Below are 20,273 nucleotides of genomic sequence, written 5' to 3'. Positions count from 1 at the left end.
TACTTTAATCTAGTAAACAAGTGGTTGTGTGTGTGCTGTGTAGCCTCTTAGATTTATCAGTTAGTGTTTGTGTTTGCGATAAGCACCTATTTTGTAAACAGATCCTTGTAACACTGACAAAGGATAAAGTAGGACTGGGCAATTAATAGAAATGTAAATTCAATTTCGGCTTCCAGTGGTTATTATAATAGAATAAGATGGAATAAAATTAATACTTGTATCCATTTTTTTGCAGCAAAAATAATGGATACAAGTATTAATAATGCTGCTAAGTGTTGTTTTTTTTCTTCCATTATGAATCGAGGGCATTCTTTTCCTTCATAAGAGTCTAGTTTTGAAAGCTCGGCTTTCCCATTCAGGTCTCTGTCGTTTATCTTGTGGCTGCCGTGCAGATCGCCTGAGCTGGTGAAGTTTGCTGTTCACCAGCTCATCTCCCCACAACTGCAGACATCCAGTGGTTAAACCTTCAGAACAGCAGTTGCCCTTCCACTATGGTCTTTTGCAGTGAAAAACACACCCTAATCCTGCACACCCTAAACTCCCTATTGGATTCATGAATCCCTGTAAGACATTAACTAATCAAGATTACAACTTTAAACAACTAAGTGATCATGCCTTTTGTTGTAATCAAGCAGCCTTTCTCTGAATAGAATATCACACTTTTTTTTTATTCCAGCCCTTTTTTTACTTTACCTCCTCTCTACAGTGATGTGCATCCCTAAGAACATTTTATTTGAAATTTGAGTGCAGGCTCTCATTTCCCACGATGTTGAGTAACCATTTAAAATGATGTAAAAGGACTCAAACAATGATAGGCACGCTGCAAAAGAAACCCTGTCGAGCAAGCCTATTTAGAAATACTCGTAAAGGTACAAGATCAACAGATACTACGAATGCAGTCTTTTGTTATTGATTAACAAAAACATCTGTCACGTTTTCAGGATTTATTTTTTTTTAAAAATATCACAGTGATGAGTGTCAACAAAAAGCATGAGAGCAGAATAATAAAATACATAATAGCTGAAGCAAATAACATGCTTATAAATCAAAGAGAAAAATGGACTGAACTATCATAAGAAAGTATTTTTCTGATTGTCTTGGTTTTCTATGTGATCTTTAAAATGACGTTTTTTACTATCCACTCAGCACTTAGGTTTTAAGTCTCCTTCTTTGATATAAGTCATAACTCATATTCCACAATAAAGCATGAATCTCCTCCTCATGTTGCCTTATCAGGAGTTGCTGATATTTTCTGTATTCTTTCCCTTGTGTGTGCCTTCTTGCAGGTTCTGAGAGTGCATCGCCCATGCATTCGCTTGGGGGCTCTCGCTCCCAGACTCCTTCCCCTGCCACTCTGACAGCAGAGCACACTGAGCACACGCATTCCCACTCCCACACCCATTTACAGCTGGACCAGAAACTCCACAACTCTGTCTTACAGACCCCCGACGACCTGGGTAATACTCAGAGGCATTCACTTTCAGATAAATTTTCCTGTTCATACAAAGTGTAGTATTTTAATCATGTTTGTGAATATGAAATACTTTGTAGGATGACTCAGTCATATTCTCATTGACTCATTAATTCCAGAAACAAGCGAGTTCCCCAGTGAGGACTGTAGTGTGATGGCGGGCGGCTCTCTGACCGGATGGCACGCAGATGTTGCCACAGTGATGTGGCGAAGGATGCTGGGTATCCTGGGAGATGTGAACAGCATTAAGGACCCAGAAATCCACGCTCAGGTCTTTGACTACCTGTGTGAACTGTGGCAAAACCTGGCCAAGGTGAGAACTGAGACATATAGCGAACCCGCAACTCCTGTGTCAGTGAACATGTTCTCCAATGACAAGCTTTCTGTTTGCAGATCAGGGATAATTTGGGCATTTCTCTGGATAACCAGTCGTCTCCTCCACCCCCTGTTCTGATCCCACCCCTGAGAATCCTCACCCCTTGGCTTTTTAAGGTATGTGTGATAAAGAGGTAACAATAAGGGTTATAACATAACGTGTTTCAGTGTTAGTTAAGCAATCTTTTCTCTTAAGGCCACCATGCTGACAGAGCGTTACAAGCAGGGGAAACTTCACGCCTACAAGCTGATTTGTAGGATCATGAAGAGACGGCAAGATGTTTCACCAAACACAGACTATCTGACACACTTCTATAACATCATGCACCAAGGACTTCTCCACCAAGACCAGGTAGAGTGGTCTCAAATTCATACTTGAGCGTGATATATTAACAAACAGCATATTTTATATTTAATAGATTTCTTTAATCTTGCAGCTACTAAAAAAAATATTAATGTTAAATATGCAAATCCATATCTTTAAGCACAGAGTAAGTGCAGGACAGCAGGGAAATAGGGAGGAAGGATACTTATGCAGGCAAACATGCTGTGCTACTGTGAATGCACCTTTGAAGCTAAATGTTTAAGAAAAACTGTATTACTTTTACAGGACATTGTGAACACCATCATCAAGCACTGTAGTCCCAGGTTCTTCAGTATCGGTCTACCTGGAGCCACCATGCTGATCCTGGATTTCATCATTGCAGCTTCTAGAGTCACTGCCTGCTCATCACTCAATGTAAGAAATCATCCCATTTGCAATGTTGGTTTCCAGCTTTACAGGAGCTGATTCTTTCTTTCCTGTCTCCCTAACAAGTTTTATTTTCCTTCAAAGGCTCCAAGAGTTGAAGCACAGATTCTTCTCGGATCTCTGGTGTGCTTTCCCAACTTTTACGGGGAGCTTCCTGCTCTCCACCCCACCACAGCTGACGTGGTACTTACCAAGTTCCCTGATGTCAAGGTACATGAATGCCGATCATCTTCTTCCACCTTACCTTATCCCTAGTATCCTCCTCTGTCACACCAAGTCTCTGCATGTCCTCCCTCACTACATCCACGAATCTTCTCTTCTCACATGTCCAAACCATCTTGACCTTAACCTTGTCTCCAGCCTGAGGTGTCCTTCTAATGTATGTAAATGTAGTTTATGGAATATTTTCAGTAGCAGTGTATTTAAGTGGCTGAAATTATCCTTCACTAGAGGCTCCAACTACCATTAAGATCTTTCTCTATCATTTCTGTATTTTTGTCATTTTAGATGGTGTTATCTTCTCTTGTTTGGATAATAGGGAATTATAGCCATCCTAGCAGTTACAAATGCACAGAAAGTTCTTTGCAGCATCCTTTCTGCAAATGATATGCAGTGCAGCCTGGTTCAGTGTGTCCACAGTAGATAAACTGTTCATCATACCTCATATGCACTTCTCTGGTAGAGTATTACAATACACCACAAGAAAATATTGAGAAAATAACATTTTTTAAGAAATTACTTTAATCTTTAGGTAAGTGTGGGGAAGAGCAGGACGATACAGTTAAACTGACAGGTCTGAAAATGTGTTAGTTTTTTTTTTTAACTCACACATCAAAAGCTCAAAAAGTTTATCTGCTTTGTTTGTAATCCAGGTCAGTTCAAACGTCGGCTGTCCATAGGGGATCTCGGAGGCAAACTAATAGGTTAATGTCTCATCAGCCATTCTTGTTTGAGCTGAGGGCGATGGGACTGATGTTGTTATTGTTGTTGGTGCCATGTAAACTGCTAATGCCATGCGTGGCAGCGCCTCAGGCTCACTCACTGCTTTCTTATGTGGCAGAAGCTTGTTTTGAATCACTAAGCGGTCATTAACACTGACCAGAGGGACAAGACCAGGGAGTGTGTGAACGTGTCTGGGGTGTCTGTTGACGTGTTTAAACTGTGACTATGTGTCCATATTTAGTCCAGCATATGTGTCTACGATATGCATTAACACCACATGGTGTAGTTCCTTGAATCTATTTCCTGTTTGTCTGACTGGGAACTAATAAGCTTGTCCTCATTTTCTGACATATAAATAGTGTTGAAATGATGGATGCTCATATCAAACATTGCCAAATAATGAGGTTAGCTTAAAGGGAGGGGGAAATGAACTAAAATGTCTTGTTTCAGATACTGGACAAACTCAAGGACTACACCGAGACTAGAGAAGATAGAGAAGGATTATTTTGAACAGTGAATCATGCAAAGCTACTCTAATAGGTCCATTTTAAGGATGGAGTCTTATCATTATTATTGTTATTATTATTATTATTATTATTATTATTATTATTATTATTATTATTATTATTGTTATTATTTATTATACACACCTTTAAGGGCTGCTCAATTATGGCAAAAATCATAATCCCGATTATTATCATCAGTATTTCAATCTGAGGTCAGCAACATGACTTTTTATATTAATGCCTGTAATAACAATACTAGTGTTCAGCTGATATATTGCTATTGAAAACAGATTTGCTGTATGTTTTTGTTTTTTTGTTGTTTTCTTTTTTTAAGGAGCATATCATCAAAACCATCCTGACCTCTGCCAGGGATGAACCCTCTGCTCCTGCTAGGTAAAGGGTTTACAAAGTTTGTTTATTCATTTATTTATTTATTTTTCATTACACATATACAGTGTTGAGCAGGTGCCCCAGGTTACCTAAAGTTTTCATTTGTTAATCAGTTCCTTCAGTATGTGACCACATCTGTTTGTGCTCACCGTTAGCGAGTATTTCTTTATTTTATGCTGGTTCCTGTGTGTAATATTAATATATGCAGTGATTCCGGTAAACAGCATTTATAGAGACCTTTATTGTAAAACCGCTTGCTCACACTGTGCTGTTTTTGTCAGGTGTGTGGCTTTGTGCAGTCTGGGGATATGGCTGTGTGAGGAGCTGGCCCACGGGACTCAACATCCACAGATTAAAGATGCTCTCAATGTGATCTGTGTTACCTTGAAGGTCAGTCACACCTCAGTACATCTATAAATAGCAATTAAGTTCTGTTCAGCCGGACTTCCAAAAAGCAACCTAAATTTTATATTTGAACTGTGACTCATTAAGACTGAAATGTCAGACCAGCCTGATCGCATTATGAGTTGTGTGTTATAGTTGTCTGTTCTCACACTTTGTCCCCGATGACCATGGATCTCTCAGTTTCTGACTGTGGTCCAGTGAAATAAGACCAAAGCAGTGACTCTGATTCAAAGGCACAGCAGACTGGCCGCATGTTGCACTGATCTGCTCAACACAGTAGAGCCAAAACATCTGCTCCTTTTTAGGCTGAAAGTTTATCATACTGTTTCCATGAGGCAAGCCATGGTATAGTGCAGACCACTTACATAGATAAATAACTTTAATGTAGTGTATGAGAGAATGTATGTCTGTTCTTTATCCTTTTCTTTCTTTTTTTAAGACATAGACATTTTCACTGATCCCTTTTCTATACCTGAATGTGAATCCTAAGTAATACTATGTAAACCCTGAAAATCCAAACTATAGAACTGTTATCTTTGTTGATATATTCCTATTGTTGTTGTAGTTTGTTCTGTGAAGATAGCCTTTGATAGGAAACTCCTATGTAAAGTCCTGTAAAATGTGCCGGTTATAAAATTAGAGGGTCACTGTCATGCCTCTCACTCCTCTCTGTCCTAAACCCTTCCCACTAGACAAGCATGGATACATGAGTGTACTTCATTAAAGAGAAAAATTAGCAACTAAAACTTCAGACACATAAACATAGAGACCAGTCAGAGAGACCCTGGTGAGAATGTGTATTCCCATGGAAGTTGTTGGCACTCGTTGTGAGATGATTACAAAGAGGTTGCTGCACCAAAAACCACTCGCCAGCTAGTGGCTGAGTGGTAGTAAAACTGCAATGCAAACTAGAAATTAAGTACCTTTGATTTCAAAGTAAAAATTTCTCTTACCACTGCAACTGACACGTTTCAAGAGAAGCAACACGTTTTTTGCCAACTGTGGATGCAGGGATCTCTATTCCTGCATGACTGTTTCTTTATCAGTTGATTTTAAGGTACCCATGTTAACCTGTGCACTGTTTTTCAGTCGGATTAAAATTCACTATAGATCTTCACTAAATAAGCTAATCATTTTGACATTGACAGAATTATCTAACTTTTAAGAATTGGCAGAAGTTGATTTCCGATGTAAACAAACATTGCTGTCTGGGTTTCTCCTTTATCATCACCTTGCTGTGTGCCACAGATTTCAATTCCTCCCTTCTTACTTACTTTTGTGACTTCACTAGTAGGTTAACACATTGCTTACTTGTAATTCTCTTTACACAAGTTTGTGTAGTCTGACTGCACCTCTAATGAGCTTTAAGACTCCTTTTACTTGAGATCTAAAAATAGTTCTGGCTATTCTAAAAGGTTATAATGCATTTTTGTCCAATGATGCCAGAAACATGTTGCATACCACAGCTTTAAATTCAGAGTTATAGGTAAGGTAAGCAGACCAAAGTACAGAGTTAATACTGGAGGATTAGATGGAGGGTGTGTTTAACATGTTGTCCTGCGAGCAGCCAAAGTATGATGGAAAACGAGTGTTGGTGTTGGTGAAATTTCCGCAGTGGGCATAGTGTGTTTCAGACTGGGAGGCCTGTGGATCACAATAATACGGCCCAACATTTACTGTCTCATCTATAGCCAAACACACACACACACACACACACACACACACACACACACACACACACACACACACACACGCATACCTTTTCCACCTTGGAATCCCTTGCTCGTGTATCGGCAGCCAACGACCCATCACAAACACACTGAGACACACACACACACACACACACACACACACACACACACGCGCACACACACGCACTTGCATTCACTCACTCCTGGGAGCAAACCCTGGACTGTCAATATGTTTGGTCCTTCTTCAGATAGGAGACTAATCCAGAGGGAATGCTGCAAGCTGTGTCTCTCTCACACACACACCATTGCATGTATACACACATCTTGTCCACTTTTGAATCTCTTGCCTTCATACCAGCAGCCAGTAGCTCCAGCCATTGGCTTTGTGACACACACACACACACACACACACACACACACACACACACACACACACAAAGCTTGAGGGATTGTCATATTTCCATGCTCTTCCTGCTGTTCTCTTTGCCTTTCATCTGTAAGCATTTTTTGCCTTGTTGTCTGTGATCCTCATTACAGCCTGACTAATCTGTAAATTCTCTTTCTTCATACTTATTATGCTGTAAACACTGTGTCAACCTTAAAGAAGTATAGTAAATACTATCTGTGGGATTTGAGCACTGATAACTGATGTGTTAGTTGTGACGTATAAGATGCTTATATGATGCCTGCCAGTATTAATTTGAGCAGTGTGAAGGAGAATGTGTGTTTTTAGACTGGCAGGCAACACAAAGAGAAGCTTTTAGAGATAATAAATAATACATGATTTATTATAGGATATTTAGACTAATAATTTACTGTCCTCATATCATTTTTTTTACATTTGTCTGTTGGTAATTAATGCCATCATGCCGATTGTAAATACTTTTGTTGACTAATTTAAACCAAAGTTATTAATAGTTTAGAAAAAATGCGCATGCTACTTGTTTAAACCTTTTAACAGTCCTGTGGAACCATTCATCCTCTTTCCTGGACATGTTCACTTTCTAGAGAGAAGGGTCGAAATAATTTGGCCTGAAATAGGATTTGGTATTAACAAGCAACCTCATTATGGCCGTGTGAAATACAAGACATGCCAGTGACAGATGGTTGATAACCGATACTGATGGACTTTGCTAAAAATGAATGTGTGTAATTATTTAACCCAGACCGGTGAATTAACATCAGTGTTTTGTCTCCTCTTTCCCTCAGTACCCCAATAAGAGTGTAGCGCTAGTGGCGTCAGACATCCTGCACCTTCTGATCAGTTACGTTGATCATCTTCAGGAATTCCCACCCGACACTCCAAAGAAGATTGTAGAGGTGAGACATAAAATACAGAGAACATTTGAGCAACATTAATATTTTAATATTTCTGAACATTCGTTAAGACCGCTATTGCTTTGCCATAACATCCTAATGACTGACGTCATGCTGTGTAAAGCCAAGGCCTCACAGTGCTGGTAGACATTTAACGAATTTTTTATAGAGGTTTTAAAAAGTGTCGCTGCTTCATGGTGTCGCATAACTTCAGAGGGATTAATGCTCATTTTAATCTTATTCTCTTCTTTCAGATTTTGATTGCCACCATCACATACTTGCTGCCTACTACTGAGTCTTCGCCTCATGAACTGGATAAAAGGGTAAGCTGCTCACGTTCACATAACACTTTTTTTAAACTCTCTGGATTGTTAGTTTGTTAGTTTTTAAAAATTGTACTTGTGTGTTGCAGCTGGTAGTTTCCCTGCTGTTGTGTCTGTTGGACTGGGTGATGGCACTGCCTCCAAAGACTCTTCTTCAGCCTGTGCAAACACGAAGCCCTCCAGAGAGGGACCAGCCTACCAAGACGCTCCTCAGCTGTATTTATAAGGTATATGCTTGTGTTTATATTCACATATATGTCAGTATTAGGCCAGTTTGGCTCAACTGGAGCTGTAAACGATGCACAAAAGAATCCACTCATCCGCTTTTTTCTTTTAAAAATGTGTCCAGGTATTACATGGCTGTGTGTATGGGGCACAGTCTTTCAGCAATCCCAAGTATTTCCCGCTGCAACTGTCGGACCTGTTGAGTCCAGACTACGACCCATTCTTGCCTTTAGAGAGCCTCCGAGAACCAGAACCGCTACACAGTCCGGACTCTGAACGATCCAGCAAACTGCAGCCAGTCACCGAAGGTAATTTATCAGGCAGTGGAGATGCATTGCACAGCGGTTAGCACCTATTACGTTTCTGTTTTTTCCTCTTGTCGCTTTAATAATCCATGCACTGTGGTGTGTTGAGCCAGATGCATATAGAAAATCTTTACACTATGACACCAAGGTGTCTGCCAAACCTTTGGTCTAGTCTTTACATGTGTGCACACCTGTCTGCATCTGTGTCAGAGTATATATCATCTCCTGCTGTGGTTCACCAGAACTCTGTCTAGTTTAATGACTGGAGTAGCCCGAAAGGCCATGCTTCTCCTCTCCTGTCTTCTCTTTTCTAACCACTAATCTTCACTTACACAATTCCGTTTTTTATTCTTTTAATATCCTAAGACTATTTTCTGCTAATGTTCCTCTCACTTCTATTACATTCTGCTGGGTTCATTTATCTTCTTTTTTTTTTCCTTTGCTTCTCTTTACCTTGTCCGCCTCTTTTAGAGCACCCTCCGAGGTTCAGGGAGTCATTGAAAATCTGGTCAATACATATCTGTACTCTGTGCACAGCCTGTCAATAAGGAGTTGCCGTAAAGCGCGCGCGTGTGTTTCACAGTGTGTGTGTAATGATGTTGATTAACCAGGATCGGCTGGCAGCACAATGTGTGATGGCATTGGCTTCTTCTCAGCGTGGTGCAAACTATGTACGAGCTGAAAGTGTGCTTGTACTTTCTCCTAGTTTCTACAGTGATTCCTTAAGTTAACTCATAAACTAAAGAACAAGTCAGAGTGTCCCTCACACTTTTTCCTCTCACTGTGAAACTGCAGGTTTAACACTTTTGTTGTTTATTTTATCGGTGGATGCTACTCGCCTCACTGCAGTAACACTCCAGTCCAATCAGCCCTACAGAAGGCTGCAATGCAGAAGATTTACTTTGCTAAACCTCTGCTAAAAGATAATGAGAGAAAATTAGTTTATTTTTATTCAATCAGCGCACATTAATCAGAGAGTAAACTGTAGATATAGAGCCTGCTGTGTGTGTAATGAATAGAGACTGAAGAGGGTCAGCCAAAGGCAACACTCTCTGCAAAGTGATTAAAGTTTATTTATATAGCACTTTTTACAAACAAGCCCCAAAAATGTTAAAAACACAACTGATATGAAAATAGGATTAAAATAAATATAAACATAAATAACAAAACAATTTCAGCAGAAGGCCTGAAAAGCGTTTTGTTTTAAAGACTCTACAGAGTCATCATAACAGAGCTGGAGTGGTAAACCGATCCAGAGCCTTGCTGCCACAGCCTGAAAGCCTCTGTGCCCCTCTAGTCTTGTATGAGGAGCAGCAAACAAAAAACAGAAACGAGCATGGACTCTTCACCAATAAAAACACCAATAAAATCTGTCTTTTGACAACCAAAAGCTAAATATATGTTTTTATATTTATATCAGCACTGATCCATAATTAACCCGTATAACAGAAATATATCTTTAAGCTTTTTGTATTTTATTGTTTTAAAATGAGCTAAATCTTTCTAAATACATTTTATTTTCCGGGATTTCAAAGAAAATTGGATCAGTGTTCTCGTAGTAAGCAGCCTTACTTGTTTCTCATTTTAAGTAATAAAACTATTTAATTTATTGTTGTTTCCAAATGTATTAAAGTGTAACAGCAATGAATTATATTTGTATTAATGGTATATGCATTGACTTACATCTAATAGAATTTCTAATTACTGTAATTTTTGAAAATGTTCCTTTTATTATTTTCAGTGTGTTGTTTCTACGATAATGGCAATCAGTTTCTTTATGATTTCCAAAAAATAATTCGGCATTGCTATTGCTTCCCCCCCTCCCCCCACCCTCCTTTAAATTTTCTCCAGAGCAATAAAACGTTTGTCTGACAGTTAACTTTCTAAATCCTGACAGTCCAATCCCTTATTTTTATTTTTCATTATAGGTGATAAAATAATGATCTGCTACTTCTTAACTATATCTTTTATTGTCTGTATTCTCTCTGCAGTTCGTAGCCGTATTCAGCAGGGCCTCGTCTCCATTGCAGCCAGAACAGTCATTACCCACCTGGTCAACCATCTGGGACATTATCCCATGTCCGGAGGCCCCGCTACTCTGTCCAGTCAGGTACTGTTACTTTGAGTTTGGTGGCTAAGTTGATTTAAAGGGAGGCGACTGTGTGAAATGTTGAAAGCTCCTGTTATTTTGCTGCTATAATAATTATAATGTCATGTTTTGCAGGTGTGTGAAAACCAGGACAACCCGTTCTGTGAGAGTGCAGATCTCGGGCCAGAACTCTTCCATTCACCAAACCTGCAGTTCCTGGTTCTGAATGGATCCACGCTGCTGTCTGTGCTTCAGGTAAATCTTCATAAAAGTTCCATTGCCTTCTGCGTGTATTTGTCAGGGTTAAACATACATGAATTTATTACTTGAATAATTACTTTTACACCTGGAATACAAACACGATGACTACTGCATTTATTATATTATTAACACATTAGTGGGGAAACAATCTTTAAATATTTATTTTGTGATTTCTTTACTATTTTATTTTATTTATTGCTTCTTCTGCCACTATTTTCCAGATCCGATCAGAGTCCGGTGTGCCAGGAGGTGGAATGACGGCTGGTTTGTCCTCTGCTCCTGCTTGTGTTCGTGTCATCATCCGAGATGTAGCTGGAAAACACTCGTGGGACTCCGCCGTCCTCTACGGGCCTCCGCCATGTTCTCCTAACAGTCCAGCGCACACACTTTTAACACACACGCAGTCACCGCGCACTACAAATCTTCATTTACGCACCCCACCAGGAGGTCCGCCGAAAAAGATGGGAGCGAAAAGAGAAGATAGTGAGGAGGACGGGCAAGAGGAGAGGGGGGCAGAGGAGGGAGTGAGGATGGATGGAGACAGGCAGGAGTCTCAGGGAGAGGGAGAGGAGGAAGCGGAGGAGAGGAAAGTAAGTGAGGGGGAGAAAGAAGATCGAAGAGAAGGTGGAGATGGATTTGAAAGGGAAGAAGAGGAGGAGGAGGGGGAGAAAGATGAACATCGAATGGATAGTGAGGCAGATCCAGCAAAGTCGAGTTTAGAGCAGCATCTGGCTCCACCATTGGCTAAACGCGTGTGTCGGGAGGCGGTGCCAGCGTGGGACTCACTGAGAGAAGGAGATGATGCACTGGATGAAATGCTGCAGTACCTGGGATACTCGAGTCCTGAGTGTCTACAGAGAGCAGGTATTTGCTTTAATCTGACCTCTACAGCTGTTCAGCACATTCCCAAGTAGCAACTCTGATTCCTGATTGGTTCCCGCAGGTATGCCGCTCAACATCCCAGCACCTCCTCCAGTGTGTGTTTCAGAGAAGCAGGAGAACGATGTGATCAATGCCATCCTGAAACAAAGTGCTGCTGAGAGAGACTTCGTCCTTCATGTGCGTGCTGCCTATGTTCGCATCAATAGCAATCATTAAACTCCTGAGCCTTTAGTTATTGGACCTTCACACATGCAGTACAGCATGTGTTTCCCTATGTGGGGATTTATTACAGTTCTATCATCAGACTTGTTTTAAGATTTTTATTTTTTTTAGCCATTGCTAATCCATGTCATGATTTTTTTCTGTTAAAATAAGTCAACATGTCTACTGTAGAAAAAGCTTTGTTGTCCCTGCTGCACAGAATCGAAGGAACATGCCTCCTAAACACAAAGAAGCTAACTGATAATACCAAAACACCAAATGATGGTTTTATAACTGTTATTTATTTTATCAGTGAATCCAACATTTCTGGAAGAAAAAAGTTTTGCTAGTTACACCTTGCTAATACCACAGAGTGGCCCCCATTTTGCATTTAGAGCAGCCCTAATTCTTCATGGCATAGAATCAACAAGGTGCTGGAATCATTCTTCAAAGATTTTGTTCCATGTTAACATGATGGCATCACACAGGTGCTGCAGATTTGTCAGCTGCACATCCTGTGATGTGAGTCTCCTGTTCCATCACATCCCCAAAGCTTCTCTTTTGGTTTGATAGCTGATGACTGTGAAGGCTATTTGAGTACACCGATTCTTTGTCATGTTCAAAAAAAAGTTATTTGAGTTATTTGAGTTTCTGACATGATATGTTATCCTTCTGGAGATGGGTACACTGTAGTCATATAGAGATGGGCATGTCAGCATGTCAATAATACTCAGGTAGGCTGTGTCATTTAAATGATGTTCAGTTGGTATTTATGGGCCCAAAAAAATATGCCACACACCATTACACCAGCAGCCTGAACCAGTGATAAAAAACAGAATAGCCTTCATGTTTACACCAAATCCTGGACCTACCATTGTTATGTCACAGCAGAAATTGAGACTCCTCAAACCAGGACATGTTTCTCCAATCTTTTGTTATAAAGCTTTGGGGTATTGTGGTATCGGTTTCCTGTTCTTAGCTGACAGGAGTGGCTCTCAGTGTGGTCTTCTAGTTATGGGTGTCTGGGAAAATCCCAGCAGATCAGCACTTTCTGAAATACCCAGACCATCTGACACCAACAACCACTTAAATCACCTTTGCTCTGAATTGTGATGCACAGTTTGAGCTTCAGCAGGTCATCTTGACCATGTTTATGCCTGAATGCACTGAGTTCCTGCCATGGGATTGTTGATTAGGTATTTATATTAACAAGCAGCTGAACAGGTGTACCGAACAAAGTGGCCAGTGAGTGTATTAAAATTGATTTTACATAATTCTGATTTGAAAATAATCAGCAGAAAAACTCTTCGGTTAGTGTAGTGTGATTAAAAGCACCATCATTATGTTTGTTGCCATAAGCCTCCGTGGTGGCTGGCGCTCATTGTTGTATTTTCCATGTTTTATTTAATTATTTGGTTTTTTTGCATTAAAATGAAGCAATCGAATGTTTCAGAGAGGTGAGGAGCTGAACATGAGAGCCGTGCATCAGACTGAACCAGAGACTCAGACGCCACAGTCGGCCTTCTATTACTGCAGACTACTGATCAACATACTGGGGCTCAACTCCTGGGAGAAAAGGTAAGCTCGAGCACTGCACGCTGTGACAATCCCAAATTAAACTGGAATTTTGGGTTAATGATATTTATGTTCTCTTTTTATCAACAGTGTTTGTGCCACTTCTAAACTTTATGTTAATGGTCACTTTAAAAGGGATTATTAGAGCTGTGTAATGTAGACCTCTGTTTTCAAGATGAGTTGTGGTCCACAGGGTATATCTAAATGTTCAGTTGGAAGTCAAATACAAAAGATAGGAAGAGAAGAGAACCTGGATAATCCTCATTTCTAAAACATAAAATGGCCCAAATTTAAAACGGACCTAATGTTTTAAACATTATGACCCAAAATTAGCAGCATAAACTTATTTGGAAAATATTTACAGAGGTCAGAGCCAGGAGCTATTTTCCCAAAGACTTCTTTAGGACCAGAAGTCTTTTTGCTGCTATTGCCCCCTGGAGACTATTAAAAAGAATGCAGGCTTCAGGAACTTCTCATTACTTTACATTACATTACACACTTCTCAATGTGATTTTAACATCAGAGTTGATGTGGATTAAATGGCCAGTAGGGAAACTGCAGTTTTTGGCTTTGTGTTTTTTAAACATGGTTGAAACACAACAGTCAGAGCACACAGGAGTCGCATTAATCCAATATTCTACTACAGTAAAAATATTTGTCAGTGGATTGTGGTGACTTTGAAAAGAGGTGATTTCTTTTATTGTTTCTACAACGCAGCGGACTTTACCAACTGTTGTTAGACATGTGAGTGCAACATAGTTATTATATGGTACCTTCACAAACGTTTTACTGAAAAATGTAACACACCATCACACTATATTGATGTAAACAACCTTGTTGCATTCCATATCTCATGAAAATATATCTATAGCCCTTAGATAATGTTACTCCAAATGAGTTTTTGTCTTTAACATGGATATTTTTTTTACTCTCTTGTTTAATTTTATGAAAATATTATTCTTTCCATTAAGACACGATGGTTTATTCTGTCATTTAAAAGCCATAAAACATAATTTTTGTACAAGATATACTAAGAGGCTGTTTTCGATCTGGAGTGTCTCTTAGAGCAAAGCATATTCTTGCTTAATGCAAATGAAACAAAAAAAGATTCAAATTCAACAGAGTGCTCTTTTTTTTTTTTCATTACACTTCACATTTTCCCATTCATAATGCACAGCATTTCATCTTCTCAGTGACTCTGGGCTAAAATACACAATGTCAGGGTATCACTTTAAAAGTGCCCAGCCATCTAATGGACCCTCATCGCTCTTTATACTTTATCCAGGGAATTACACTTTCTGCATTCAGCCTGCACAATAGACTTCTTAACACACTGTGCTTGTGTGTGAGTGTGTGTGTGTATAAAGAGTGTGTGATAATGAGTATAGTGCTCTATTGATCAAACTCAACCCATTTGGAGTTAGAATAAAAGAAGAGGAGAGAATGATCGAGCGTGAAGTGGCAAATCAGAAAACAGGATGAAACGAGGCACATGTAAATGTAGACAGTGAATTTAAAAAAAAATGACATGGTGCCAGAAAAGGTGAGTGAATTTGGAAGGTAAAAATGAGAAATTTGGATGTTGGAGAAAAGGGAGAATAGACGGATAAGGATGAAAGAAAAGAAGAGATTGTCTAATCATGTGTTATTGTCTCTCCAGGTATTCATATGGGGCATTACAGACACTAAGATACTGACAGTCACCTACGTGCGTGCATGTGTGTGTCCCCTTTTATGCTTTTCCCTATAATCCAGGGTGTAAATGGAGTCTTTGAGAGCAGAGAATGAGGCCATTACCAAGTATCAGTTTAATAAAGACCAAATTGCTGTCCCCCTCTCGTTCTCTCTCTCTCTCTTTATCTCCTGCTCTTTCTATCCCGTTTTTCCCCTTTCTCTAAGAGTGAAAAGAATGACGTGTCATTATCAGTCCACTCCAAGCTTCACCGCTCGAGTCTAGGTTTTATATCAGCGGTGCAGAGGTTGGGGGTTGGTCGCTGGGACACTTTGAACGGCCTCAGGACAAGTTAGTCTGCATGAAAGGCTTTTGTTTTCATTAATAATAACGTCCCTTTTATTTTATGTTTGGACCCTAAAAGTGGCGACGACATAAACTGCAGGCCCTGTGATGTGTGGCTGCATTTGCTCATTTATATTAAAACCCAGTAATCTGTATTTGTAAGGCCAGAGTTGAGACAGCAGCTTCAGAAACCCAGCACCTCCCCTGCCTCTTACACACATTTTGTTTTATATTGAGGACAAAACATAGTAAAAAATTGGACTGCAAATACCCCCTGAAGCCATTTTAGACAGACCTACAGGAAAACCAACATGCTATGTGATTGTGTTTAGTAGTAGCAATTGCTGGACAACCGCAGCTGTCAACAACAGCTGGTAACCCCCAGCCCACTTTAAAATGATTTAGAGGACCCAAACAGATTAGCCACAAGGGACTGAAAGTTAAAATCTTTCTTTAAAATCTGGGTTGTGGTCATTTATGGGTGATCGGTCAGTGTGTGTCTTCCTCGGTCTCCACTCCTCCCCTCTATAGTCTTGTATTAAAATGAGTTTTTTTCCTCAAGCGCTCTCTTTGTGGATCTAGAAGAAGCATGTTATAGGGTGTCAATAGAGGAACTGTGGTACTGTATGAGGAAGTCAAAAGTGACAGATGTGAGGCTGGTGCAGGACATTTACTGCATAGTTAAAGGCTAAAGGGTCCATTCAGAGGCAAGAAGTAATCAGGGCCTATGTTTAAAGATACCTTTAATTCCTAAATAGGTCGTGCAGTGCAACAGGTAATATTGTTAAACTCCTTGAATTAAAGCTAAAAGTCTGCACTTCAGTCTGATCTTGATTGTTTGATTTTTTTTTTTTAATCCCCTTTGGTAGTATGATGGTCCAAAATGGGGAAAAAAACAACATTGTCATGCTTTAAGCCCTTGTGGACTTTAAACACCACTTTTTTTTGCCATTGTGTGAGGGCGACCAAAACCTACAACCGGCTAGTTAGTAGAGACAGGAATAACAGCCGGTCAGTGATCAAAAGGCAGTTCAACCATAACGATGATTAATGGTTCCCGACTTGTGTACTTCTGTCTTACAGGAGTAGTTTTCACTTGCTGAGGAAGAATGAGAAATTACTGAGAGAGCTGAAGAATCTGGATTCACGGCAGTGGTGAGGAGCCTGGAAAAAAAAAATCCATCTTTTCTGTTCATTCAGCTTTTTGTTGGGTCATACTTTGAACCGGTTTGGTGTTGCAGCTTTAATAGGTTCTCATCTTTTTTCTTCATTCTCTTCCAGCCGTGAAACCCATAAAATTGCAGTATTTTACGTGGCTGAAGGCCAAGAGGACAAACACTCCATACTGACTAACACAGCAGGCAGCCAGGCGTATGAGGACTTTGTTTCTGGACTGGGGTGGGAGGTGAGAACACATTTATACATACATTACTTATCATATTAATTATGGATTTAGCATTATCAGGACCATTTCAAAGTAATGAAAACCTAAACAGTCACCTGTGTGTTTTATTCTTTTTAGCAGTGTGTGATGAAGCAAAACACAAAATTAATGTAATAACAGTAATATTTCAGCCTATGAAACCAAATAATGTGAATTCTGCTTAAGTCATCTTTAGTGAATACACGTACTCTAAGGTTTAATATGATCAGCTTTGGCACACAGCTGTGGCCCACCTTGTTCAAACGTTCTGTTTGTGAATGGCAGCCAATCAGGAGACAGCCAGGTAAAAAATGCAAATTTTAATTAGGCAAAATAAGTTAAAACAGTTTGCAGATACTCATATGAAATGCCTCAGAGCTTGGATTGTTTTTCACTGGTGATTGTTGATAAAAATTGTGCGGGCTTGGACGGGCGTGAACCACTGGCTTAAAGGGGAAGGAGCTAAAATGGCTCGTTTCAGACAGAGGTGGAACTGATGCGCCTCATTAAGCCGAAGTAAAAGATAAATAGTTACATTTTGAACTATAATCCATGCAGTGCTGTTCCAGCAGAGTTCAAGAATTAAAATATGGAGAAAAGAAGTTTGAAATTTGGGAAACTAGCTGGTTATTTGGGATCATTTACTGCTACTGACAAAAACATAGCGTGAACACAATTCACAGCATTTATAGCCTTACATAATATGAGATAAGCTCACTGAATGCAGAGGTTATATTTTGTTAAATGGACCTCGCTTGATATGGTTTGTGTGCTCGGGCCATTTAGGTGGACCTGACCACTCACTGTGGTTTCATGGGAGGCCTTCAGAGAAATCGCAGCACGGGCCAGACCACTCCTTACTACGCCACTTCCACTACTGAGGTCATCTACCACGTCTCCACTCGCATGCCCCACGACCAGGACCTTAACCTCACCAAGAAGGTAACACACTCGACACAGTTTATCTAGACGTGCAGATGGATGTATACAGGCTCTCTGTGAAGGGTGCTAGTTCCTCTTTGGTGTTTTTTTGTTTGTTTGTTTGTTTCTTATAGAGTGTTAATAGTGTAGCAGTAGTAAATTTGTAACCAGTCGCAATTAAGTATGAAGTATGTGTCATTAGCAGCAATTTATTTGCTATTTTGGGGTTTTGGGCAACACAGAAAACCACTGTGACATTTCAAAAATTGTCAAAATTGCTTGAAAGATGGATGGAAACATCTCCCAGACTACATCTGAGTGTGTTTTATGTGCTGTGGAAAAGAGTAATTAGTAATAATGAGCATGCTTATTGTTCTAATTTCACTTCTTTTATGTAGTGAGGGGACAAGAACTCCTCAGTCCTTCTTTTCGTCCACCCACTCCTCTTTGATGAGCATAGGTACACACTCACACCACTCTGATGTCAGTGTTTCTACCCCACACCAATGTATTCAATAATTCCTCGGAGCAATCACGTCTGTATTTGTGCAGTGTGGCGCGTGGGGTTGTATCAGCCTCTAGGCAGCCAGGTTTATTGTGCGTGTGTGCGGTTGTGTGTGTGCGTCTGTCTGTGTACACACCTGTCATCCCCCAGGCACTGGGCGCTCTGCACATGGCCATAATGTCCCCTTAATCAGATCATACTTCCTGCTTCTCGGCCTATCACGTCGCTTCAGGCTCCTGATTGGATTATCACCGCCTGGTCCGACACCATCCGTCTCCCTGATCAGCTGATGGCCCCATCAAACACGCATAGTCACATATGGACACGCACACACGCCACTGTGAACCCGTTTAACGTGACACAAACACACATCCACGGCAGGTTTCATTCACATCCGTCTGCCCAAATAACCGCACAGCCATACATTTGTGTTAATGCTGGACAAAGCGAGTGCACACAGGCTTACAGACACAGTTTGACAAACGTGTCCACAAACAGGCTAAACTGACATTTATCATTGCCACCCCCTGCCACACACTGAAAACACAAACAGTGTTGTCCATCGCCAGACATTTTTCCAGGTCTACGTCGTGGTCCGTCTCATCTGTGCGAATCACGATTAAATGATTAAAGCTGCATTACACCAGGTGATCGTGGCGTCAGAGATGACATCACTCTGAGCTTCGTCACTGAAACATTTCTAAAATAAAAGTACAGCTCAGAGAGGCATATCAGACACCAAGACTCCAGACTGCCTTAAACTGTGCCAGCTAATTGTTCTGACACCCAAAAATACGACTTGAGGCTCATAACTCTTTCTTAAAGTGCAGTAATGGAAAGAGCATCAGTTCCCAGTATTACTGATGACTGTGAGTATCCTGCAGACACAGGAGGGGGGTTTAGATTTATTCAAGGCAAAACTTCATAGATATATCAACTTTATGCTTTTCCCGTGAAGTTCTGTCAGGTTAATTAAGCCTATAACTCACTGTATTCAGGTAAATTCAAGTCAGTGCTGCATGTTGGTGAAATCACATCCAAATGTGTTAAATAATGCTTACATTTAAAAAATTTAGTTGACCCCAAGCTTATATACGAGCTGAAGACCAAGCGGTGACCTCCAGGGTCAATGCAAAAGTGCAAAAACCTGCAGTTCCTCCAGTGACCAATTGAGGCTGGCTCAACAAGTGAGTCAGTTCACAAAGACTAAAATCCCCAGCTAATAACTAATATCCCCTTCGAAACAACTCTACTGTTGTAACTCATCTCTTTCAGTGCTGATGGGCAGCTGTAGCTGACAGTTGACTGTAAGGCCTCACCTTCACTAGTTCCAGTCTTTGAACTGGACTAGCTGATAAGTTATAGGCACTTAAGTATGTAATGGGTGGTGTAACATGCATATGACCATCTGTAATATACAGTCTATGATGTCTACAAACCAAATTACATCATTAAACTTTGAATCCCAGTGCACGATTTAATTAGTCATAAAAGTAACTGTAGTTAAACATTTAAAATAATCTGTCTTCAGCGTGTTTATCTCAGGGCCAAGGACAAGACTGGCAGCTATCTGAAGGTGTGTACAGAGACGTCTGTGAGGGGAGGTGGAAGGTGGGTGTGTGTGTTTTGGCAGACATCAAGGTTAATGACTGAGCTGTCACCAGCCCCGACTGTAGTCGGCGTGAGTGAGTGTGAATC

General features: G+C 40.3%; 1 protein-coding gene across 6 annotated transcripts in view; it reads left to right on the top strand.

Moving 5' to 3' along the window:
- Positions 1 to 20,273, top strand: part of ralgapa1 (Ral GTPase activating protein catalytic subunit alpha 1) — a 71,051-nt gene that overhangs the window by 23,426 nt on the left and 27,352 nt on the right. For all 6 annotated transcript variants that reach the window (XM_019348750.2, XM_019348747.2, XM_013271495.3 and 3 more), the window contains 20 exons: positions 1,287 to 1,457; positions 1,591 to 1,784; positions 1,865 to 1,963; positions 2,043 to 2,198; positions 2,457 to 2,585; positions 2,682 to 2,807; positions 4,380 to 4,438; positions 4,717 to 4,825; positions 7,741 to 7,851; positions 8,103 to 8,171; positions 8,261 to 8,398; positions 8,521 to 8,704; positions 10,693 to 10,811; positions 10,926 to 11,045; positions 11,273 to 11,915; positions 11,995 to 12,110; positions 13,588 to 13,712; positions 16,810 to 16,881; positions 17,008 to 17,131; positions 17,936 to 18,091. In XM_019348750.2, the coding sequence (XP_019204295.1) occupies positions 1,287 to 1,457; positions 1,591 to 1,784; positions 1,865 to 1,963; positions 2,043 to 2,198; positions 2,457 to 2,585; positions 2,682 to 2,807; positions 4,380 to 4,438; positions 4,717 to 4,825; positions 7,741 to 7,851; positions 8,103 to 8,171; positions 8,261 to 8,398; positions 8,521 to 8,704; positions 10,693 to 10,811; positions 10,926 to 11,045; positions 11,273 to 11,915; positions 11,995 to 12,110; positions 13,588 to 13,712; positions 16,810 to 16,881; positions 17,008 to 17,131; positions 17,936 to 18,091 (3,020 nt within the window). The remainder of the gene's footprint in view (positions 1 to 1,286; positions 1,458 to 1,590; positions 1,785 to 1,864; positions 1,964 to 2,042; positions 2,199 to 2,456; positions 2,586 to 2,681; positions 2,808 to 4,379; positions 4,439 to 4,716; positions 4,826 to 7,740; positions 7,852 to 8,102; positions 8,172 to 8,260; positions 8,399 to 8,520; positions 8,705 to 10,692; positions 10,812 to 10,925; positions 11,046 to 11,272; positions 11,916 to 11,994; positions 12,111 to 13,587; positions 13,713 to 16,809; positions 16,882 to 17,007; positions 17,132 to 17,935; positions 18,092 to 20,273) is intronic.

This window comes from Oreochromis niloticus, linkage group LG19 (genome assembly GCF_001858045.2).
Source record: "Oreochromis niloticus isolate F11D_XX linkage group LG19, O_niloticus_UMD_NMBU, whole genome shotgun sequence".
Taxonomy (NCBI): Eukaryota; Metazoa; Chordata; class Actinopteri; order Cichliformes; family Cichlidae; genus Oreochromis; species Oreochromis niloticus.
This window is presented reverse-complemented; position numbering and strand designations above follow the sequence as displayed.